General features: G+C 51.9%; 1 protein-coding gene across 1 annotated transcript in view; it reads right to left on the reverse strand.

The window, feature by feature from the left end:
• CASTOR2 (cytosolic arginine sensor for mTORC1 subunit 2) overlaps nt 1–25,794 on the reverse strand; it is a 55,619-nt gene that overhangs the window by 14,397 nt on the left and 15,428 nt on the right. Inside the window, exon 2 of the mRNA XM_037002776.2 lies at nt 6,635–6,705. Within this exon, the coding sequence (XP_036858671.1) occupies nt 6,635–6,705 (71 nt within the window). The remainder of the gene's footprint in view (nt 1–6,634; nt 6,706–25,794) is intronic.

The raw sequence follows: 25,794 nt of genomic DNA on the forward strand, positions 1-25,794 counted from the left end.
GACAGCCCCAGACACTGCCAACTTCTTTGAATTCTTAGTCATCAGTGGGGGACTGAGCAGAAGGCTGTCCGTGTTTTTACAGATAACAACAAGCTCTGAGAAGTCAGCCCCTGCCCCGTATCACAGAGTAGGAAACAGGCCCAGAGAGGGAAACTGACTGGTCCAAGGTCACTGTGCAGTAAATGGAGGGGTATCTCTTTCCAGCACTGTGGAATACCTTCTAGACCTGCTTTGGCCACCAGCCTGCTGCCAGGTATCAAGGAAACCCCTTACACCGAGCTTAGCTTCAAAACTATAAAGTGATGGTGCTGGGGCAGGTGGGTTCCAACCTCTAGGTCAGATGCTGTGAGTCTCAGACCCTGGTGTTCACCCTCACGTGGTCTCGATGGACCCTGCAATGCCTTCACCTGGCAGGTGGACCCTTCTCTGTCCCACTCACGAGTTCCACTTTTCAGGGGGTCCTCAAAGAGCAGGTGGGTGGGTAGGGGCAAACAACACAGGCTTTGGGCTCTGTTATGGACCCCAGTTGTGGCTCCATCCTCTGCAGCGGAGGCTGCTGGGCAGCCGTTATGGACACAGTGGGGAAGGCGCGTTTCCTGAGCCAGTGAAGTGCTGGGGTGTGTGCATTTTTAGGGGTGTTCGCAGAACCAAGGCACTGCTCCGAGGAGTCTCTTTGCAGGTTTGGATGAGTTCCAAGGAGAAGCCCAGGCCTGAGACAGACTGGGGATGAAGGCATCGGGTGGGTGGGGGTTAGCGAGAGCCCATGGGCTGCCATTGCCCAGAGGATGTGAGGTCAGTTCAACTGCTGGCCAGAGTCTGGGTGGCCAGTCAGTCAGGATGGGTCTACCTGCCCTGCTGGGCCTCAAGGCTGCTGATCCTGGCTCTCAGCCCTGGGTAGAACTCACTGAGGTTCTTCAAGCGGGAGGCCTGGATGGAGAGGGTGGTCAGCTCCAGGCCAGCAGTCACCTCTCTGAGGCTTCCAGAAGGGTGAGCTTTGTCAGAGCGGCACAAGCAGCAGGAGGCCACAGTATTTGCTGCAAGGACCCCAAATGTAGCCTTGCATTCTGGGGGAGAGGAAAGGCCTTTCTGGCCCCATCTTCACCCTAGGCCAAGCCGCGGGGTGCCCGAGGTGCTCCTGTGGGGCCAAGGGGATGAGCTGTTGGGAGGCTGGCCAGGACAGAGCAAGCCTGCCCTTCCTTAGAGGAAAAGTGGACCCATTCCAAGACTGAAATGGATTATTTCTGTCACTGCCCATTGTCCAAGACCTAAAAATAGCCTCTCAGAGCGGAGGACGCTCCTGGTAGAGGAGGGAATGGTGTCTTTCCACCCACTTGCCAGAGTTGGACAGCTCTGCTCCTGTGTGGAGCTCCCCCATCCTGCTCACTGTACCCCCAACCCTGTTGGAGTCCCCTGTTCTGGCCACAGGACCCGCAGTTCCCTGTGCCACACGGCTGTGTCCTTGGCACGCAGACTGTGTTCCTCAGACTTTTCCTACCTTGCCCACAGAATCAAGAGTACTGGGTCGAGGGGGGTGGGGGGGTTTTAATCCTGGCTGTGTGACCTTGGACAAAGTCACTGCCCCTCATTTTCTTAGCTTTCAAATGTAGGATAATGAAATCAGGATCGACTCCACAAGATGCTTTGAGGACGAACTGAGATAGGTTTTATCAAGGGCTTAGCTAAGTGCCTAAGCAAATGCCAGGGCCTTTCTGTTACTACTTTGCCAGTTTCTAGATGACAGCTGGGTAAAATGTATCAAGAGTTTAAAAAATGTGCAATTTCCTTATAAAGGAGCAGTTACACATGGGTGAAGAAAGATTCACTGGCAAGAGCATTCAACCCAAAGGGATTCAAAACAAAGATGTGGAGTGGCCTAAAGTCCACTGACAGGGCGGGGCAGACGGACCACAGCTCATCTATGACAATACTATGTGCCTGTGTAAAAAACATGATTTCTAGCTATAAAATAGACTTTTGGATAGCTGAGAAAATGAGACCATAAAATCTGTTAGATACTATGGAATGAACGTTTCACTCCACAGATGCGGTAAGTAGGAATACTTAGCTGGGGGTCTGTAGGGGTGAGCTGTCCTGAGGCCTTGGTTTCAAAGGGTTCAGTAAACACTAACAGAGTATATATGTGCCTATGCAAGGAGAGGGCAGACAATTGTCTGCGAAGGTTAACAACTGGCCAGTCTCAGTCCAGGTGGAGGGTATGGGGGTGGTTCCTGCGAGGCTCTCAACTGTGGTGCAAGTTTGAAAACTGTCAAAACAGAGTATGGCTGGGAAGCATGCTTTTGGAGACTACCTGATATTGGGAGGTGAGCATGAGATTACACTGAGTGGAATGAAAAGGTAAGAAGCATATGCGCCAACGGGGCAAAATACCCACACCGAGGGGCACAGATCACGGAGACATCGCAGGAAGAACGTGGCCACAAGGTGGCCAGGAGGGAGGGGTGGGCGGGAGATGGTGATGTCCTGGAATGAACCAGGACTCTCCAGGGGGCACCCTCCCCAGCAGGCCCTTGAGGCCCATCCCTCTCTCCCTTGCTGCCCTGTTCTTCCCATCCTGTGAAAGGAAATTTCAGCTCCAGGCTGAGCTGCCAGGCTGTTATTTTACACAGTGGGTGCCAACCCAAATGCCAGTGTGCGTGGTCCCCTCATTAGTCACCAGAAGGGTCAGACTCAGGGACAGCAAGCACTGGCCCTGAACTCACTGGCCTGGATCTCAGGTAGCAGCGCCCTCTGGGGGCGCTGTTTTGCCCGCTGGCTTACTGAAATGGTCCACTACCAGCTATGGAAGGAGACGCTGGGGGCTCTGATAGGCACTGCACAGTCTGCTCCGCTGGGCATGCCAAGTGGGCACGGTGGTTCCCTGGTGCTTATGCAGCACATGGGCATCATACAGTCACGTGCACATCTTACAGGACTGAGAGGGAAGGTGGCAATCCTGTGTTTGGGACCAGGCCCTGGAGGCCCCTAGAGCTGGATCCCAACCTGGGCCTTCCCATCTTAGTCCAGGTTGAGCCCCAGAGTCACTTCTCCACATCTCCCTCCCTCCATCTTACAGCCATTCATGGCCCACGGAGCACGGCCTGCCCCAGTGTGTTACAATGGGCAGTGACAGATCAACTGACACAAAGGACTGGCACAGGGACTGCGAGGGATGGGGTTTCCATCAGCACTGGGTCCCTCTACCTGCAAACCTAAGATTCTCCCCCTACCCACGGCAGGGACTGCTGTTCACATTACTTTAGGTCCCCGAGAACACCTAGCATGGCACATGGTAAGTGCAGATTAAATACGTAAAAGATCACAATACACTCATGCACATCCCTTCCACTTGCCACACAGACATACAACATCTATTTCAGCCGAGAACCTCTTAATTTCCACATAAGTTGGTGTCTGGTTCACGTCATTGACAGTCGCCCAGCTCCCCAGGAGAGGTTCAGCATCTCATGTGACAGTGAACTTGCAGACAGCTGCTGGTTCCTAACTGTGAAAGCTTTATGCTGGCGATATTGCCAGCAAACAATAACCAAGGCACCCTGGCTCAGGTTAATAGTGGCCATAGGAGGCCCTTTGTGAGAAGCAATGTTCACACTGCACAGCATGCCTCCCTAATGCCGCCAGTGGCCCCAGAGCAAACTCTGCTTTCTGAAGAGCAGCCTCCTAAGAGAAACCCCAGAGCTGAGTTGAGAGAGTGGAACTCAGACTCTCTGCCTCTCACTGCAGCCCCCAACCCAAAGCCTGCCCTCTGAGAGTCCTCCCAGACCACCCCGGGCCACACACTGGCCCACCCATCCCTCTTCTCAGCTGCTCCTGAACTGGGTCTATTGGAACCCCCACACCACTTGTCAGCAGCATTTTCTCCTTATTTCAGGTGGACTCTGCCTGAGAGCATCTCCTGCTTCAAATCAACGCACCACCACTCACAGTGACTCTGGGCAACTAATGTCCATTTTCTAACTTATAAAATGGGTCTTTATTCTTTACCCTTCAGGCTGCTGGCATGAGCCCGTGAGGTGATGCATCTGTGCTGAGCTGTTAACAGTAAGAGCAGTGGGGGTAAACAGAAGCCTTGTTTCGTATACTTCCCTCTGTAGCTCTACAGTGCAATTGGGAGAGGCACTTACTACTTAAACATACATATTCTTTTCTAGGGCAATAATAGATATTCAGGCAGCCCAGTTTGCTGACCAGGAAATGCAGCCTAGAAAGGAGACCCTTACTCAGGTAGTCATAGCGTTAAGGACAGCCAGGGCTGGGCTAATAACTTAAAACCTGCTTTCCACCTCGGCAATCAGCACTGTTCCTGTCCTGGGAAAGGTTCAGGGAGAGGCCGTCCAAGGCGATTCTAAGAGTCACAGGTCATTATTAAAGGCTCCAGGGAACCAGGGTTTTGGGATTGTGGGTAATACTCTTACTGAGCCACTTAGGGTCTCAGCCTGAGCCTGAAGACCTCAGTTTGGACAGAGCCTGCTTATCACCCCTGGGGGCTTTACCTTACTCTCTCCCCAGTGACTCCTCCAGAGTCCAGCCCCAGTGATGACTCTAGCAGCTCAACAACCTTCAATGGCTCCCCCCTGCCTATAGAATGAAGTTCAAACTTGCCCTGCTCCCCTCTGTTTGAACCTCTGTCTTCTTATTTCCTTTACAGAAGCAGGACCTGGTCTCTGCTTCCACTCCCATGCTTACTCATACAGATCCCACCTGACATGCTCTCTCCCTCCCTAGTCTGTCCCGGTGCTGAAGCACAGTGTCTACAGGACAGAGGCACTATTGGGGTGGTGAAGTAAGTCAACATATGCTGAGTCAAGTGAGCTCACATCTCCATTCTTTGGCATCTTGCTTCCTATTTCAAGGGCCCCGCCACGGGGGTCTCCTGCACAGTGGTGTGTCAATGTGCTTTCACAGACCCTCTGCTCTACCTGCACAGCACCCACCCCCACAGCAACTCCACAATTACTGATGTAATGAGCTGGCAGGTCCTGAGGCTCATGGGGTCAGAGGTGGTGGCTCTCACCCAGCCACACCTGCAGGGCCCAGCAAGATGCTGGTATATAGCAGGTGCTCAGTAACCTGGGGGCTGGCATAGAAAAACCAGCCACTCAGGTTCAGGACATCTCCCTGGTTACTGACAATTCCTGCAAAAATTCCTTTCAGGGCCTGCAAAACCTGCTCACCAGATCCTGCAGATGCCTTCCTCTCCCTGCTCACCGTGTTCTCTCATTTGCTACCATTCCTTCTGTGCCGAGGCGCCACATTTCTCAGCAGTTCTGTATAAATGCATGAGCACCCATGAGAAAATGAAAATTGTTTGGGTTGCCCAACATACAATCTTCATGTGACTGCTTTGTGGTTAAGTCAAAAGTTTCTGTCTGTTGCTGCTTGCTTAGCAAATGTCTGCTGAATGAATAAGTGACAAGGTGGGGCAGGGCCTACTGTGGGGCCTGCCTCATCCCTACTCTGGCCACGCAGCCAGGTGCAGACCCCCATCCTGACTTGGTGCCCAAGAGCACATGCGTGTGAGGATGGCACAGGCTTCGTTTCTCATGGGGAAAGAGTCTAATAAGGCTGCCTTGCCAGCAGCATGGATGAGACTATAATACGATCGACTTCTGATCCCATGAGGTCATTTCTCAGACTGCATTTTAAGAATCAGCCTGAATAAGAATAAACGTTACCCGTTTCAGGAGTTTGTAAATTTATCACTGAAGAACAACAAAAACAACTTTGATTCTGACCACAGGGGCCTGGGCACAGAAGTGGGGCCTATGAACCACAGTGCCTGGTGTGGCAGCTGTGGCAGCACAGTCAGCTCTAAGCGACGGTGCTAAGGGAAAACATTTCTCTGTGCGACATGCTGGTAAGAAAATTAGAAAGGGACAACCGCAGGCAGAAAGAAGCTGGAAATAAAACCACCCCAAAGTTATCCATAGCTATCTTTGAGGTGAACAAGGGTTTTAAAAAATGTTGAATCTGTCGCATTCTCTGCGTGTTCTGTAGAATGGAACTTAGGGGTTCAGAGTGAACTCCAGGTGTCAGGGAGTCCAGCTCATGGCTCGTGAGCCCGGGGCCCATAACTTCCCCTCTCTGTTCTCAGCTTCTCCTGACAGTGCAAATATCAGCACCACCTCCTAAGCTCCCGTGTGGTGGTCAGTGGGAATGAATGATCATTGTTATTTCGAGCAGGCCAAACACCATAAACCTCCATCAAATCTAAAAAGATGTTGGGGAGGGGGGAATGGGGGTGACCACCAAAGGTTTCTTTTCGGGGTGACGAAAATGCTCTGGAATCGGATAGTGGTGAAGGCTGCAAACCACGGAACTGGACACTTTAAAATAGTGCATCTTATGTATGTGATTATATCTCAAAATGGAAAAAAGGCAAATCCTAACAGAGGTAACTGGGGCTTGCTCCAAGGGATGCAAGGACTGAGGGTAACCTAAAGTACCTCACTCACGTAGATGCTCAGACATATGCCCTTCCCTCTCAGCTGCTGTAGTTCTGGGCTGGGCAAACCTAATCTTCCTGGCCCTTAAGCGCTGGAGTGCGCAGGGCAGCAGGGAGAGGTTCGGCCAGCACTGACTGCAGGCCCCACCCAGCCAAGCCCCGTGCACTCACCCAGGAAGCCCTCCTCATCAACGATGATGGTGTAATCCTCCGGTGTCTCGGTCAGACTGAAGAACTTGCACCTGGATGAACAGATGCAGGTTATCGTGTTAGTTCCATATAAGTCCCAGCAGGACTGGGGGGCAGCCACCCACCCATGACTTAACAGGAGATGACTCAGTTTACCCAGAGTTGTGACCTCCAGGAAGCTGCTCATCCCTCCCTCTGCTGCCCTGTAGTTCTGACTTGAAATGTCTCAGAGAGGCCTGGGGTGCTCACATTCCCTCTGTACCCCCAATCTTTGGGGGCCCCTGAGCCAGCCAGCCTCTAGAACCATATATAGACCCATGGGCCTGAGACCCCACTTTTTCTGAGGGAGGAAGTGGCTGAAGAAGGCTCTGGCAGAGGTCACGCAGATGGACAGTCTTCTCTGTGGGGCCTCCATGTTCGGGCCTCTAGGAGTCTGTGGCTGCCCCTGTCAAGGGCCTGCACCCCACTGTCATTCAAAGTCTAATTCGCATCAACCCTACTTTTCTTCCTTGTATGAGGGGTGTGGCCATCTTTTCCATTTTTGGGGGCACGGATCCCTGAACTGTCATGTTGCTTTTGGTAATACTGCTTAGCCTGGGGTATGTTGCTCATTTTCCACCAAAATGAGACCACCAATTTCCCAAGGGCAAGGTCTGGCAATCACTCTGTCCATCTGTATCTCATCCCTGTGGCCTTGGCCCAGAGCACACTCTTGGTGCCGGGCAGACACACTGGCTCCGCATCCAGGCAGCCTTTGGGCTGGGCTTCTGGGCTTTCTGTCACTACGTGAGGGGGTCACCACTCTTCAATGGCTGCCTCTGCCTCCCATCCAGCTAGAAGGGCCCCAGAACACCCCTGGGTACAGCTTCAGGGAGGGATGGTGTGCACAAGCAGCAGCGTGCAGGAAAACTGTCTGTGGTCATTTATTTGGCATCACTGTTCTCAAGCATGAGGCCCAGCATGGGCTCTGTGCCCAATGTGTAAAACCCATCCATCATGGGAAGCCGTAACAAAGAGGCCCAATGAGAAACCTCAGCAAGGGCTTGACTATCATTTCAACAAAGATTCCAATGGAAAATAAATCCTGAAGTGGATGCAGCACTGCAGGGGATGAGGGTGTCCAGAACCCTCTCCTGTCAGCTGCCCAGCAGCACTGATGCCTTATCAACAGAACCTCTGCAGCACCCTTTTTACTTTACTCTTTACTTTTTTTTATAAGAAATGAGAGCAACTGGAATTGGTAAAGATGCAAAATAGTACATGCATTTGGAAAAGTATGGCAGTTTCTTATAAAGTTAAACAAACACTGGACATACGACTCAGCAATCCTAAGTCCTGGGTATTGAAATGAAAACCATGACCACACAAAGACCTGTATGCAAATGTTCAGTCTTTATGGGTAATGACCCCTAACTGGAAACCACCCAAATGTCCTGCCTTCAACTGGAGAACTGGATAAAATGGAGCACATTCACACCATGGTCAGCAATAAGAAGGAAGGAATTACTGATTGGTGCAATACTGTGGATGAACTGAAAATGCATTTTGCTAAGACAAAGCCACACTCAAAAGGTTACAAACTATATGCACTCCTGTTTGCTGCAGTATTATTTACAATAGCCAAGATATGGAAGCAACCTAGGTGCCCATCCATAGATGAATGGATAAAGAAGGTGTGATACAGATATACAATGGAATATTACTCAGCCATAAAAGGAATACTGCCATTTGCAACAACATGGATGTACCTAGAGGCTGTTACACAAAATGAAATAAGTCAGAGAAAGACTAATACCATACAATTTCACTTATATGTGAAATCTAAAAAAACAAAACAAACGAACAAATACACAAAACAGAAATAGACTCATAGACACAGAGAAGAGACCAGTGGTGCCATGGGATGGGTGAAATAGGTTAAGGGGAAAAAATTAGCATTTGATATCTCGTTCTTGGTGATGGCTGCATGAGTGTATACATGTGCCAAAAGGCATCAAGCTGTACAATAAGATTTGTGCATTTTATTGTATGTGCCTCAATAAAAAAAGAAATGAGAAAAAAAGGTTAAAAAAACCACTGAAGGCTATATGCTTTATGATTCTATGTAAATGACATTCTGGAAGAGGGAAAACTGTAAGGATACAGAACAGATTCATGGTTGCCAGGTGTTGGGGCTGACTTCAGAGGGGCAGTGGGGAACTTTCTGAGCTGATGGAAGTGCTGGGTGTCTTGACTGTGACGGTGGTTACAAGATCATACACACTTGCCAAAACTCAAAGAACTGTACACTAGAATGGGTGAATTTTATTATATATAAATTATACCTCAATGAACTGGACTTTAAACAAAGTGCTTATGCCAGAATCCTAAACAAGGTGGCTTTCTCTTCCCCTCCGACATTCTGCTTAACTGACAGTACACACTCTTCAATTTCCCTCCAGCTCTTTGGCTTTCAAATCATATCTCTGCCCCTGCCTGTCCTATATCCAATTTACAGCTATTGTCTGGACAAATGAAATCTGTAATTGCTTGGGGACAACGGCAAATTATCACCTTAGTAAGTGGCAAGCACTGGCCTGGCCCAGCTCCTCCTCAGGGACCTCAGGGCACTTGGAGGCCCCTCCCCCCAGGGCACCAGATCGCCAGGCACAGGCACTCATTGGGAGGGGAGTGGACACCAGCCCTGTGAAGGCAGACAGATGTGGCACTTGCTCCCTGTGCCCTCTTGGCTGTGAGGGATACTCCAGAAATAGAACATCTAAATTATCCTGGAAGGAATAAACACCAGCAGAAGGCAACATCGGCCTCTGTGTAAGTGGGGTATAAATTATAAATACATTGTTGATGTGACCCATCTCCCGGGCTTGAGTGCCTGAGGCCCTGCCAGCTGTTGGATATCTATCCCAAACCCTGCACTCAGTGTGGGCAGGCCTCCAGGAGGGCAAGTCAGCTGGAGGGATCTGCAACTATTGCTCTGGTCATCAAACCCGGGAGTCAGGTCACAGGATCTTCCTGCTCTGTTACTCCCATGTCCTCTGCGACTCTGAGTGCCACCCCGTCTTGCCTCCTGAGTTGCTCTGAGATCTGTTTTCCCCTCCACATGAACTCCTGCCCAGGAGACTATACCAGCCTCATTGTCTGGCACACCCTTCCCTCTTATTTTCCTGGAGACTTGCTGTTTATCCTTCAAGACCCAGTTTAAGCTTCTTCTTTGGGGTAAAATCTTTTCAGACTGGCACCTGCCACTTCCCTTCCTTCACTTCCCACCCATAGGTGTGGTCCTTCCCTGAGAGCCTACAGCCTTACGTTATGTCTGCAAGAGGATTTCAGGGCCAATGCACACAGCTGGGCTGGCGGTGCATCACAACTCTAGGGGAGAGTGCAGTCATCAGTGTATGCGAAGTATGTCCTTAAGAGTTGGGCAGTACACAGCCTGTGCAACTGCACATGATGGTTCTGAGTGCTCTCCATAGTCTATTACAAATAACACGTTTCTCCCAGTTGCCCATAAGCTCTCATAAGCAAAGACTGGGGGTTCTCTGTACACACACCTGGTACCTGACACTGGCAGGGCATAGGACTGACATGTATTGTCTAATGAGTGGAAGTGTGGACTATGGTCACACACTTACCTCCAAAGCCAGGGAAGCCCTGATCAGAACCAATCCTGATTGCCCTTGTGGGGCATGGCCTTGAATTAGCCCTCCTCTGTGAGACACTAAAGTCTCCAGTCCCCATCCCACCCTCCAATGAGTCATGGCTAGATCTACGTCCCAGATGCTGGGCCCCAGTGTTTGTGGCTTCTCTGTACTTTGTTTACAAGGAGCTGGAGAAAGGACCAAACCAGGCAATTACCCAACCTGCTGCTAAGTGCTGTTAGGAAACCCAAGGAGGAGGAGGAGGAGGGGGAGGAGGGGGAGGAGGGGAGAAAGGTAGAAGGGGAGGAGGAAGAGGGCTGTTCGCCCTCTAGATGCACTCATGGTACTTAGAACTGGATGAAACAACAGTGGAAGAGAGAGTAGCCTGGGGAGTGGGAAGAAGACTATGGTTCTGGAATCAGGAGATGTGGGTTCTAGTCCCAACTGGCACCTGGGGGTGGGGAGCCCCAGGCTGCTTCATGCCTCTGTGCAATGAGGGACAGGTTCAGGGTGGACTGATTCCCACCCAGCTCCAGCTTGGGCAATGCATAGGCCACAGGGAACCCTGCTAGCTCCATAGCAGGGTGGATCTCAAGGGGCCTGGCAAACAAAGCATAGAGAGACAGTCCCAGAACCTTGAATCTGTCTGGGAAACACGTTTCAAGGGCAGGCAAAAATCCCAACCAGCTTCAATCAGAACCCAAGATAGATCTACTATGCGGGCAGCAGGACAGATGGTACAGAACAATTCTGGTGGGAAGGCTCATTCATCTCATAGTGTATGTGAAGACTGCCCTTAGAAATGGGCAGTGCACAACCTGTCCAACTGTGGGTGATCCAGGTCCTATAGGAGAAGCCAGGTAGGTAGGATACAGACCTCTAGAGCCCTGAACAATGAAGGAGAGAGGATAGGGAACAGCAGCTCTGGGGAGAGCCCTGCTCACTGTGGTTAAGGACACACTCCAAAAATTATGCAAGTCCCCTGTCCAGGGGTGCCAGTGCATTGATGTGAACTGAGCACAGATACTAGCTGAAGGCAGGCCACACCAGAAGCCTGTGTCTGTTTACTGGAGCCAACAAGGAGCATGCCCAGAGGAACTGGGGGGACTCTAGACTGTGCCCCCTTTGGCCTGGAAGCACTATTGCTGTTTATGGCTGTGTGACCTTAGGTAAGTTACTTAACCTCTCTGTGCTTTACTTTCCTCATGCATACAATGGGGAAAATAACAGTATGCACTTCATGGCATTACTGTTGAAGAATTGATGGTGAATACCCAGCATGACTACGGTAAGCACATGGCATACTGACTATTTATTCTTGGAGGGCAGAGGCAGCTGAAGGAGAGTCCAGCTTGTATTCCAGGTAAAGAAAAGCTTTAAAGCCAGTTGGAGTAGAGACTAATGGCTGGGTTGAGTGGTGGTGACGAGGGGCAGGAAGGCTACAGGCATGAGGCTGTCTCACTGGGGAGGGTGGATTAAGCCACCTCCAAGGTCCATACAGTGCTGAGTCTGTGATTCTTTGAAACACCTGGCACGAATTGCTGACCCCAAGCAGCAAGCTCTGGCTGAAAAGTCTTGGTTCACCTTCCCCATAGCCCAGCTCCCATCAGGTTGCCAGGGAAGGGATGACGGCTTATGATGGAAGACTGACTAAGCCTGCAATTCCTAGTGAATTTGCTGGAGCCAAACTTGCAGCTCTGGGCCTCACCCCACCTGGTCCCAGCTCCCTGACACGCGCTGAGGCCTCTGGAATGTTCAGACACTCATCCAGAAGGGGGAGCCAGGGAGGGTGTCTGACAGGTTGCCATTGGGTGGGGGCCTATCAGTACTCCTCTTGCCATTTGCATTTACCTGCCCGGCAAGTGAGGGTCCTGCTGGGCCATGCCGTGCTCCCTTCCTCTGCTTTCCCAGACACCACAAAGACCCCCTTACGGGGTCAGGGCTCAGCAAAGGTTGCATGTACATGGAAGCTCATGCAGAGGACTCAGGTCTTGGAGAGGAGGGAGCCAGTTTTATGGGCCAGATGCCTCCTAGGACTGGAGTCTGCTTCCTGCAGGGTCACAAGGCCCTATGTCAGCCAGACCCTCCTGAGGTCACCTGCCGGCTTCCCATGGAACAAGTCCGGACCTTCTGCAATTACAACCTACCTAGCCAGGCTTTAAAATGAGCCCAGTGCCTTTATACATACCAGGTGGGCCCTGCAAACAGGAGTAAGAATAGGCATCCAGAACATTCCAGGTACCTGTGTACAAACCGTTCTCACTCCTTCATTCAAGCAGGGCCTCTAAATGTCTGCTAGCCTATTTTGAATTTCAGCACCAGGCTGGAAAGTCAGGAGTGTCTTTCACCAAATGCAGACCACTCAGTCCGGAACGAGGGAGGCTTGGCCACATCTTCCTCTGTAGTGAGGAGATGGAGGGGCTAGGGCCTGACCTGCTTCTGGAGACCACCTGCCCCTACCCTGCCAGCCCCACCTGATACTCTTCTGCCATGGAGCACTGGGGCCTTTTACCATATGCCACGACCAACAGAAAAGCTTTGCAGCCTGCTCACGATGCTGGCCCTCAGGCTATTCCAGGGGCTCTTCTTGCTGAAGGAAAACCAGGCGGATGGCGTTGTGTCAGGCTTTGTTCTCTTAACTAGCTGGGGCTTTTTCCTCTGTTTTTTCTGGGTCTTCAGTAGGTCTCTGGCATTATTCAACTAGAAGCTGCTGTTTCAAGTTTTAGTTAGGAAAAAAAGCCCTGAATTTGTTCTGTGGTTTCAAAGGCAATCCTGAAGAGGAATTTCTTTTTCTGTTAAGACGGAGAATCAACAGTGTGGCTAAAGGTGTCCACAAATTCTAGGGTTACATGCACAGCAAGACAGCAAAAAAGGTGGGGGGTAAGGCAGAAGGAATCCAAAGGGTCTGGATAAAGCCCCCGAGACCCAGGCAACAGCAGTGGCTCGATCAGTAAGTCATTCAACAAACAAGTTAGTTAAGTGTCTTTATGTGTCAGACACTGTTTCAGGAGCTAGGGACACACCTTAAGTAATTGGACAATTAGACTTTACACTGGGGGCAGAATAAAAAAATACTGCATCAGATGGTGGTGCAAATTAAAAAGCAGGAGCATGTATAGTGTAGGGGGGGCACGGGGAGGGCTGTGCAACACAGAGAAGACAAGTAGTGATTTTACAGCATCTTACTATGTTGATGGACAGTGACTGTGAATGGGGATGTGGGGGGTGCTTGGTGAAGGGGGGAGCCTAGTAAACATAATGTCCTTCATGTAATTATAGATTAATGATACCAAAATAAAAATTAAAAAAAAAAAAAAGCAGGGAAGGGGCAAGGACTGGCAGAACAGAGCTTGCAACTAAAGCAGAGTAGACAGTGGCTGCCAGGATCCAGGGGAGCAATGACTGAATGGACATGGAGTTTCAGTTTGAGATGATGAAGTTCTGGAGATGCGTGGTGGTAATGATTGCACAACAGTGTCAATGTACTTAATGCCACTAAACTTAAAAATGGTTAAAATAGTAAGTTTTATGCTATGTGTATCTGCCCATGATAAAAAAAAATTGAGCAGGGATGGGCAGGTCTCTGCAAGACCTGCTGGAGGGGGAAGAGCAGGCGTGCTGCTGTCGCAAGGAGGGCAGAGGGGTCACTGTGCAGAGCCCTAGGGTGGACACATGGTGGGAGTGACAGGGGCCAAAGTAGCTGAGTCGTGGGGGAGGGGAACGACAGGCTGCGACATCAGAGGTAATGGGGAAGGACGATGCCTTGTGGTCACTTTAAGGACTGAGTGGGGGCCCTGAGACCAGTTAGCAGCCTATTCTTTGACTAGGCTGGCAAGAGCTGACAGCAGCTTTGACCAAGTTGGCGACATTGGCCATGGGTCTGTTGATGGCCAGGAAGTGAGACCAGGGAGGTGAGGGTGGTGAGAAACATGAGGCCAGGGCAGGGCACAACTATGTTCCATGGCCAGCCTGTGGTCGGAGGCACCAGGAGGGCCATCAGCCTGCAGAGGTGGGGCCTGGGATGCACAGAGGTTCCCCAACTCCCCTTCTTCCATGGAGACCTGGGGAGGTGAGGCACCTGGGGCTGGGGGCTGCCCTAGTCCTGAGCCAAGGGCTAAAGCACAAACCAGGAGGGCGAGGGGACCACTCTTCCTCAGGCACACCCAGTGGCCTGGGGCAGCAGGCAGGGTCGAACACAGCCTGGGGAAGGCCAACCTCTGGCCGTGAACACACACTCGCAGGCAGGGCACACAGGAGGCCCTGGCTGGTGGTTCCCTTTCTTCCCTGGGGCAACTGAGAAGGGAAGACCCCAGTGGGGACCTCAGGTTTGACCCTACCTGCCATGAGGCTGGACCACTTATTGATCCTCAACTCAGTCCACGTTTCTTATCTTTTAAGAGGTTTGGTAGCATCTCCCTTGCAGGGCAGTTTGGGAGTTAAGGGGGCTCTGAACACTCATGGAAGTGCTCAAGACCCTGCAAATAAGCACATGTGGTCACTCGATGCAGTAGGTCAAGGAGCTGGCCTGGGAACCCAGTGGAACAGGCTGTGCCACAGCATTCCTGTCTGGGGAGTGCTCAGGCCTTGCAGACAAGAGCATGCCTTCTGCTTGGAGGCTCTTGGCATCCCTGGTGTTAAATGTTCTCTGCCTGAGTTCAGAGCTCCCCATTCCTGTGGCCCCTGTCCCAATCAGAAGTACAGTCAGTGTCACACAGGGGCCAATAAGCCCAGCTCAGCTCCTCCAGGCCTCCTGTTCCAGGGCACGTTCACACCCCCAGCTATCACCTCCCTGGTGATGACAACATCGATTGCGGTCCTGAGATTATTCACTTCCAGGCCTGTCTTTGTTAGCAAGACATCTGCTCCTGGGAGACAGGGATGAGTCTTTCTCATTCAGGCCTCCCCAAGCCTAGCACAGGGTCTGTGCACCATCAGTTCTCACTGAACGAACGTGTAGTATGACTTCCCATTTCACAGACAGGAAAACTGATGCTCAGGTGAAGGCGGCTGCTGAAGGTGCCATGCAGTTCCTAGGGTGGGTGCAGGTGCAACCTGCAGCATGTCCCCTATGAGCCAGTTCTTCCCCTGTGGAGCAGGCACTTCTTACACGTGTATAACGGTGGACATGGACAAGAGAATTTGTAACAGCCTGTTCTCTAACATAAAACCTGGCTGCAATCCAGATGCCCGTTGCTGAGAGAGAAAGGGGAAAATAACACAAGAATATTACCTAGCTGTTAAAATGAACAACCTACAGTGACATGTAAAAATACGAGTCTCAGCAATATAATAATAGATGGAAAAATACATCCCCACGTTTTATGTACTGCATAGTACTCTTCTTACAGAGTTAAAAGTACCTACAAAAATATATATATACACACCTTTAAGACTACGAATAGTTGCAAATATAACTAATAAAAAGGAAGCAAGGGAACAAAGAACATGGGTTGCATTGGGTGGGGGTCCAGGACAGGGGAGATCTCTGGTTAAACGTAGGTTACTGTCTAGACTTTACTTTTGCTAGGGCTTTGAGTGCTAATTGTATTGTTAACATTAATTAGTTAGATAAGCAAATAAAGGGGAGCTGTGCAAGGAGGCCAGATGGATAAGGAGTAGGGCCTGAGCTGAAGCCCACTGGGCAAAGGTGAGGGGCTGCAGGCATGTCCTGGAGGCAGGTGCCGTTCTCTGGGAACCTGGATCTGGTAGAATTTTAAGCAGCAGGCAGATGGGTTGGGGTCTGGCAGAAGGGCATGAAAGACCCAGCCACAGAACTGGAGCCTGGGCAGGCTGCCAGACTGCAGATAGGTATAGGAAGTGTGACTAAAGAGCCACCCAGGGGAAGTGGCCAGAGAGGGCTCCAGGTGCCAGAATCAGGCAAGAGTCCCGGGATGAATGGGCAGGACTGGTCATGGGGCTACAACTCCTCTCCTTTAGGGTCATCCAACGTGGCCTTGGCTGGTCAGTGATCTGGGGGTTCACTTTGGCTCCACTGACGTATCTGCCCAACCTGGCCCCCACGGGTCACCCTCTGTCTGACCCTCTGATGGTGCTGTGGGTAACGGGCTCTGTAAAGAGCACTGCTTTGGAGCCTGGGGTCAAGCCCCAGTTACAGCCACACAGCTACACAGTCCCTCCGCTCACAAAGAGGGGCAGAACCCCACTGATCACCAGGGTGAGGGGTCAGCGCCAGCTTCTTCCTGCCTTTCAGTCGGGGTGATGGCACTGATGTCCCCTGGTTTCCTCCTGACATAACTGGAAGCTTATTTAACTTGACCTGTTTCTCATACCACTGCCGAGGACACAACCTCCTGTCTTTTCAAGGAGGTAAACAGCTTTTTGTCAGCACACTGAACACGATAACCAAAACTCTTGACCCTAAGCAACCTGCAGCCCTCGTCCCCCGCTCCCTGCTCCAAGTCCCTGATACTAGTAACTGGGAACTGAGAGTCCCCACAGGGCTTGCTATTATTACAGGACTTGGGAACCAAGCTGCGGTTGTTGTCCTGTTGCCTGGCAACTCCGCAAGTGCCCTGGCTGCTGGGTCACTGAGAGCCTCTCATCTCCTTTGGCCACTCCACTTCTGTGCCGTGTGCTGCTGGCTCTGGGGCAGGGTGTCTGGGTGGCCCCTGCGGCTGACCATATCCAGAGATGAGGCACCATCGTCCTCAGTTTGGAGCCCCCCACGGGGCCTGGCTTCTGCCCACCCTCCCCGGGCAGCATCAGCTCATGACTTCCTCGCCCGTCTCCCCACCCCCACCTGTACCTCCAATTTCCTAAGATTTGGGCCCTCTCAAAACATCTCTGCTTTTTCACACATCTTATCTTGTCTCTGGCTACAGGTGGCCAGGACCAGGGCCTTCTCTCTCTGTCCCCACAGCGCCTCCCTCTCAAAGGCTTGTCTACACACTTGGCTTCCTTGTCTTAGTGATAAACAGGCTCAAGTTTCCTCCACCCTAAAAAAAGTCTCCTCCACCCTAAAAAAAGTCTCCCTCATCCCCATCTCCTCCTCAGACCACCACTTCTTCCCTCTCTCCACCCCCCACTACCACACAGGCCTCCAGCTGGTCACCACAACCCTCCAGCCACTGCGGCTGGCCGGCCCCAGCCCTCCACAGGTCCTGCTCGGCTCACCCATGAGCCCCACCGCCACGCCTCTTCCCTCATGCTCTCCTGTCCTTGACCTTTTGGCTGGACCCCACACAGCTGGCCCAGGCCTTCCCCTGGACACCAGGATCTACTGCGTGGCCTCCTCCAACTTCGGCCTCTGACGCTCCTCTTTGCTTTCCTGTAGTGGCTGCTCTCCTGGTCCCCACCCAGGTGCCCTCAGAGGGGACTCACGCCACACGCTTCGCCCAGCCATTGCACTCCCACGGTTCCAGCCACTGTGGCCCAGACTTTCTCCCCTGCAACCGACATGGCTCATTTCTCACAGTTACCCTCTGAGAAAGGTATGTGATGGTTCACAGATGAGACCGAGGACAGCAGCCTGTCAGGTCACTGAGCCTGCAGCATGTGCCCTCATCCTGAAGGAATGGAACGTGAGACGGTTCCGCTGTGTTCCCCTTGGGCTTGGCCCACAGCCGACCACCAGGGCACAGCCCAGGCCCCGGGCAGCCCCTATCCTGGGGCTGAGGCTGAGTCATCTCGGAGAACATTCTCATTTTCAATTGCTGTGGTTGCCTGTTATGGACAGACCGGCTGACACTGGAAACTTGATCTGTTTACTCTCAGATTCGTATCCCAGCAGAGCGAGGCCCTTGCAGGGGCCTCTCCTCGGGCATCCTGGGCGACAAGCCCCGGCCAGTCACAGCCCTGTTGCGGCAATGGATCAAATCAGGAAGGGGGAGTTTCAGTTTGGGAGCTGGTTGGGGACAGCCATTTCCAGATAAACTTATTTAGTAAACCCACTCTGAGATTTCAGATTTATGAACCAGATAAATTAGCAGAAGGAAGAGAACTGCAAGAGTCTGTTTAATTTGTAGAACAGCTGACCACGGGTTTCCCATTAAAACCACAAAGGGGGGCCCTTCCTGGAATCACCCAGACAGGGAGGCACAGAATTAAGGCAGGAGGGCCTCTATGTGCCACCGCTTTCAGTAATGGAATCCTGGACACATGGTGACCAGCCTCTGTGCATACCCCTAGGGAGGGGAAGCTCACTCCCTGTGAGGCATTTCATTTCATCCTAGGGTAGCTTATTTCTAGAAAGATCTATCACTGTGGCCTCCTTTTAAAGGACACCCAGCTAGTCTTAATTCCACCCTTGAGGGACCTATGGCTATTCTCGCCAGCTAGGAAAATGACAGGGAAGGAGCCCATTAGGACCACTACCTCTTCCCACAACTTATAGGCCAAAATCTACGGCTGAAAGCTCTGGTTTCAACCCTGGCTGTACATTGAACTCACCTGATGAACTCTAAAAAGCACCCAATGGGCCTGTAGAGGTGATACAGCTGAAGTTGGAAAACCAGAGATAGGAGGCCAGCTCTCCTTGCTGGATGTCTGGGCCTTCCTGGCCAGGAGCAGCCACTGGCAAGCTGCCTAACCAGGGGCTTCAGCAGGGCAAATCCACTGCCATGTTCTGGGTGAGCGCCTCATTGCAGAACTCTGCTCATTTAAGCAGGCTCTGCTTGCCCCTCCTGGGTCTGCCGCACGCCCTGCTCTACTCTGTTCATGTCTGCAGACTGTCTAGGGCACCTGTGGGATGGCATTTCTGGGTCCTCAGAGACAGAGGGAGACACCCTCCATTGCTGTTCATATTTATTGCACTTCTGTGGTCATTACCCCAAGCCTGGGCCCCTTAGCACCCCAAGTTACAAAACAGAGATGACCACCCCTGTTGACTGTGAGGAGGAAGACAAAACAACAAACACCTTTTCGATCTCTTAGAGCTGCTTCCTAAGTCCGAGGCACCCTTGCCACCAGAATGCCAGTACCCAGGGTGGCATGTTCAAGTCGGGCACAGCACTGCCTTTCTTCCTGTCCTCCTTGGGTCTCTCCATGTCACAAGGAGCAGTCTGCTTGCAGACAGACACATGGCTCACACCCAGGCTGGGCTCCAAGGGTCCCAGAACAAGGCTGAAGCGGGCAGAGGCAGTGAGGAGGCAGTCTGAAGGTGCAAGATTCTAAGACACCCCCTTGGCAATCTTCCTCTCACCTGGCAGGTGCTGAGCAATAGCTCCTGAATGGCACTCTTCGTTTTAGGCAAGAAATGCTTTTAATGATATCAAATCTAGGCTTGGATCATAATTTCTCACCCATAACACTTCTTTTTAACCCCAAACCTAAAAAAAAACTGTGGCATAACTTACAGTAATAAGACATACAGATTTTAGGTGGATGTGAGATGCGTTTTGGCGAATGTAGACCCCCATGTAACCACGATCCAATCAAGATGCTGGACATTCGTGTCACTGTAGAAAGTGTCTTCTGTCCCTTTCCTGCCAGTCCATACCAAGAGGCAAACCCTGCCCCAGGACCTGCTGTCACAGATTCAGTTTGCTGTCTGCGTCACAGCCATGGAATGATGTGCGAACGATTCTGTGTCTGCCTTCTTTTGTGCAATGTACTGTTTTTCAGATTAACCCATTTTATGTAGTCTGCAATTGTTTTTATTGCTGAATATATATGCATGTTTATATGTATTTATCACATATTACATTTTTATTTACCCTTTCTCTTGTTGATGAGATTCGGTTGTTTCCAGTTTGGGGCTTATTTATGAACAAAGCTGCTAGGAACATCCTTACTTAAAAAATTCTGCATGGCTTCCTGTGCCCCAAATTCCCATAATTCCACAAAAGCAGCTGAAGTTTGCCCCACAAGAGTCCTTTGCACACCTTGGCTACCCCAGCCCTCCCTGAGTCCCGCTTTCTCCCTGGGGTGGGTCCTGCGGCTGGGTGTTCAAGCAGCACTCCGTCCGGAGGCTGAGACCCTGTGAGATGGGAAAGAGCCCCGCTGGGACTTGGCAGAAACAGACACACTCAGCATTATCACACAATGTTTGTGGTATGGCTGTGAAATAAGGAAGGGTTTAGACAGAGCAGCAGGCTTCCTCTGCACGGGGTGGGGTGGCCGGGATGGGCTTCAGGAGGGATGCATAAGCTGGGAGCAGTAGGAAGAGATCCAGGCAGAGGGGGCAGCCCATGGAGAGACCCTGGAAGGACAGTCCCCCCCAACTCAAGGAACAGAAATATCCGAGGGCAAGTTGAATCATCTGTGGCCATGGAAAAAACGCTGAATATCTTCTACACTTTGTCATACAGTGCTGAGTGGGCAAAAGCTCCAGAAGATGACACAGATGCAGACATGGGTCAGGACTGTTTATAAGTCAATATAAAGATAAGCGTGGGTGGACGGCAGTTCTCATCAATGTCAGGGTCGCAGTGGGGGTATTGTTCTTCAAACAATCAACAAAGTAACAGCAGGATCAATAGGTATGTCAGGGACCAAGGAGGATGAGTAATCAAAATCTGTGCACCTGACCTCCATTTAAAAAAGGCTTTGAAATGTTTGAGGGTGGGCGATGGCAGATCAGGTCCAAGTTTCAAGCAGCTTGCTTTGGCTGCACAGAGGAGAGCTGTTCCTGCATCTCACAGAGGTCACGCTATTCAGTCCCTACATCCCTCTCTGCTCCTGCGTGGGTCCCATCTTCTCTCAGCTGCAGGGAGAGCTGTTGCTCATGCTCCATTCATTGTAGTCCATAGCAGTACCCCGAGGATGCTGGGAAGTGGGACCCGCAAACTGAAGCCCATGAGTTTGGCTGTGTCAGACCAGCACCAAAGCAGACTCCAGCCCCTGTGCTCCTACACAGCCTGGAGCCCGGAAGGCCAGTTAGGACCCAACAGAAGGTGCACCCTGCTGCCACAGCCTTTACCAAGTTGGCAGTATCTAAGCCCCCAGAGCTGGACACATACAGGCTGTTTCTGCAGGAGTCCCAGGGACAGGAAACAAAATCAGATGGGAGTCAGGATGGAAGGAGGACCTCAATAAAGAAAAGCTTGGTAATGTCTAGAACAGGGGTCACAGCTCAAAGGCCAGCAAGATACGCAGGTAAAGAGAACAGGGAGTCAGACGCCCTTAGCATATTAAACAGGAATATTCTGCACTTGTACCACGAAACATGTGGTCTTCTCAGTCTGTTTTTGTTCCTTGCACTTTTGGGAAAGAATAGTAGGGTACCCAAGAAACAGGCCAGTGATAGCACCATGACAAACAAGCCCAGTACCTGGTCTCAGTGTGGGGCGACAGTGGGGACTGAGGCTACCAGGAGAGCACCCTCCCTGCTGAAAGGCCAGTTGCCACTCAGCTCTGATAAATGGTTACCATGTGGGCCCTGGGTTGCAAGATCTTCCGATTTTTCAAGAATAGATGAAAATATAGACTCTTGCCATCACTATCAATGTTCAAATGTTGGTATCATTTTTAAAAAGCATAGTGGGAGGACCAAAAAAACGCGTCTGGCCTATAAACATCCCATTTTCCCCTCCAGACCCCTCAAAGTTTGCCAGTGTTCTGAGTTTTAGGGGCAGCCAGTTTCTTAGAAGGCAAGGCGTGTCTGTGTCAGCGACACTTGTCAGGTTAGTGTCCACAGCACTGAGGCGGGCTTGCGCCAAGGGCCAGAGGGACTCCTCAGAGCCCCCTGGGCTGCCTTTGAGGTGAGGTCAGGACGTGAGATGCAAAACCTAAACCACATAAAACACAGTGGCCTGTGACCACTTGCCAGCCCTGGACACTGAACTGGAAGTCTCAGTAACCTGCTGCTCCATCTGGGCTGCAGCCTGACTTCTGGGATTCCCCGGTGCCCAAGCCTGAAGCCCAGGCAGCACCTCAGGGCCTGGCCTGTTCAGCCCTGCCCAGCATGTCAGCCCCTGGTCACCCTCCTGGAAGAGCCTTCAGCTGCGGATCAGGAAGGAGCATGAGCTTTGAGTCCCAGTCCCACTCCCAGCAACTTGATGACCCTGGGCATGTCCTGTGCCTCCTTGTGCTTTGGGCTGGTACCTTGTCACTCCCCAAATCAGAACGTGTGTTCACTGGGGCAGAATTGTGGTCCCAGCTCTGTCAAGCCACTTCCCTGTCCACCACAGTTTCTACAGCCCAGCACTGTGCTTGCTGGGGAGGCAGATGGGATGATGTGCTTACATAAGGGGGGTGCTGCCGGGAATAGCAGAGAAGGGCAGCTGGGGGGTGCTGAGGGGGGAGGTACAAGGCTCAGGGAAGGCATCCTGGAGGTGATGGTACCCGAGCAGAAAAATGAATTGGAGCTAAGTCTGAGAGTGGCTGGGATCCCAGAATGGATCCCACGCCTGCCAGTCCTGCCAGCGTCACACTGCACCATGCCCGACAGCTTTGTCTAGAAGCCCAGAGACTGTACTCCCAGCATTGGCCCTCAAGGCATGGCAAATATGGCCAGGTGTGACCCCACTCCACCCAACTCTGAATTAGGACAGCCACTGCCAAATGGACCTGGCATTGTCTCTCGTTGAGCCCAAACAAACCTAAAACGGTGTTGTGCAGGAGAGCTTCCCGGAGCGATGGAAATGGTCTACACCTGCACTGTCCACTTAGCTAGCCTCATGTGGCTACCAAGCACTTTGAAATGTGGCTGGTGTGGCTAAAGAACTGAATCTTTGATTTTAATTAATTTCAACTTAAAGAGCTACATGTGGCTAGAAGCTACTGATTTGGACAGCACAGCTCTACAACTTTCAAATCCATCACTCACTCCAATGCACGCAGCCTCCACCTGAAATGAGGCCCTTGCGGCTTCCCTGGCCTACAGCTCCAGGTCCAGCCCCTACTGGGCCGTTCTGCTGTGGTTAACCCCCAAGCCATCAGCACTGGGACGATCCAGTCTCAGATTCCATCCCTTGAACCTAAACCGCAAGGGAATTGAGGGCCTCCAGAGTAAATGACTAGGTGCTGGCATGAGGTGGGGTCTGGTGGTTGATGCTCACATTATGACTACTTTTCCCAGGTGCTCACTTAGTTCATGGGAAGAGATGTTTAGCATTGACACTGAGCCCTTTTAATGAGCTCAGCCCTGAGTCTGGAAGAAAGAGCAGAAAAGTGCTATTATGCCTATGAGTGCCTGACCTGTTTGCCTTTCTCATCACCATCCCATTAGCAAGATGGGCACACTGAGGCTCTGGACATAGTCCTGTCAGCAGGAGCAAGAGGTCTGAACCAGCCCAGGGTCTCGGCTCTTTCCACTGGTCCTCCTGCCAGGGGCTGGGGTGGCACAGGGGACACAGTTTCTGACCCTGTTGTAGTCATCCAGGGCTGCAAGAACAAAGTACAAACTGTCTGGTTTAAACAATGGAACTTGACTTCTCATGGTTCAGGAGGCTGGAAGTAGATCGAGGTGCAGGCAGGGCTCTTCCTGGCTTGCAGACGGCTGCCTTCTTGCTATATCCCCATGTGGCCTTCCTTCTGCACCACACAGTGTTGGGGAGACAGCAGGTGAGCTCTCTGGTCTCTCTTAAGAGAGCCAATTCTACTGGATCAGGGCTCCATCCTTATGACCTCATTTGACACTCATTACCTCCAAGCGGCCCGATCTCCAAATACAGTCCCACTGGGGGTTAGGACTTCAGCACATGAGTTTTGGGGAGACACATTCAGTCCATGGTACCTTTAAAGATGTCTTAGGCTACTGAGCAGAGACACTTGTGGAACAACTGGACAAAGGGGTTGAAATGAATACAAGCCCAGGGAAAACCATCCGGAACGGCTCCCAAGCTGAAGGAAAGGAGAGGAGGGAGCAATAGCGACATCATAGGCTAACAAAGCTGGGCGGGCTTAGGAAGGTTCCCAAAGGGGAACCCTCTGCAGGGCCTCTGTGTCAGGCCCTAAAGGACAGGGAGGACTGAGAGAGAAGGCGGGGCCTCCCAGGGATGGGCCGCATGGACTGCAGAGCTCGGAGATGATACGGCCGGGTGAGGGGAACACAGCTGAGTCCCTGCTCCCCCCACTCCCAACCTCAGTGACAACATGTATATTTTCAGTTGTTCTGACACAACTATTAGTGAATGCCACCTGCAGGGTGCTCATGCTGGGGCCTGGGAAAGTCCTGCGCTGCCCAGCAGCTTGGCTCCCCAGGGCCTGTTTGCACCCCTGGGGATTGGTATGACTGCTGTGTGCATGGAAAGCCCTTCTCTTTTGGGACTCAGTTCAATGAAACAGAAGAGCTGAAGATGTCAGGCTCAGTCTAGCCCAGAGCAGCCAACAACTAGGTGTTCTGCATGCTGTCCTCCACCAGGAAGGGTAGTGCTTATCCCTGTGGTGCCGTCCCGGTCCTCAGGGCTGTGTCCCCAGCCTCTAGCCCTGCCCCTTCCTGCCCTGAGGCAGAGAACGCGTTGGTCTGCTCTCCCCACCGTCCCAGGCTCCCCCAGGCCAGGGTGTTTGGTCAGCAGTTCTGCTCACTAACTGGCCTGGGTCACCAGCCCCTGCTCCTTCCAAAGTGTTCAGGCACCTGGCCTGGGGGTTAACCTACAGCTGAAACACACCTGCCAACCTCCAGCCTGAGCTGTCGTGTTGCCCTAATGGCAAGAGCAACCGCCTGCAGTCAGAACCGGGGCCTAAAACCAACACAGACACCCAAGGGCCAGGTCAGCAACTCACAACCCAACCTCCCACCAACACCTCCGGTTTTGCTCAGTTTCCGCCTGTCGTCACCTCTCCCAGCTGCCTGGAGCAACTTGGTGACAGTCTAGCAGCTGACCAGCCCTGCCCCACAGTGAGGAGGTCCGGGCTCTGAGAGCCTCCCATGGGCTTTGGGCCAAATACTTATTTCACTTTTATTACAATTCAAACTTGGCTACAACCAGCATCCCCGAGGCAAGTCCAATTTGCCAAAGTCATTGAGACAGAGAATGGTATTAGGGAAAAAGAGAGCAAAAAGAACCTAACAGTAAAAATGCAACTCTGACAAGCTGACCAAGTCAGTGTTATTACCCCACTTTGCAGGTGAAGATACTGAGGCTTGGAGAGATCAATGCCCTGCTAAAGGCCATGACAGAATGTGCTAAGTGGACAGAATGTGCCTTGTGCACGCCTGGGAAGGGAGGTGGGTCAGAACATCCTCTGGGCCCTGGAGGCTAGGCCTCTGTAGTGCCACATCCTCTGCCCACCCAGGAAGTGGGTCACCTGAGGGGTAATCATCTTTGGCAGCAGCGAGGACCTGTCTAGAGCCCTCCTAGGGCGAAAGGGGCCAGATGCTGCCTACTCACCACCCTGGGGCAGGAAGGAGTTTTTATGGGGTCTGGCACACTTTGCCCCCAGGACAGCTGTAAACCCCATGCTGCAGCCAGCCTGTAGGCCCTGGGGAAGGAGCTGCTTGGGCCATAGTGGTCCAGAGCCTGGAGCCTCCCACTTAGCTAAGCGTAGCAGGAGAGTAGGATGGCCAAGGTGCTGGGACCTGGGATAGTTTCCAACAGTCGTGGAGGAGAGAGCACTCTGGACATGCAGGGGGGCAGTCCCTCGGTCGAGGGGACCCAGCTT

This window comes from Manis javanica, chromosome 10 (assembly GCF_040802235.1).
Source record: "Manis javanica isolate MJ-LG chromosome 10, MJ_LKY, whole genome shotgun sequence".
Lineage (NCBI taxonomy): Eukaryota > Metazoa > Chordata > Mammalia > Pholidota > Manidae > Manis > Manis javanica.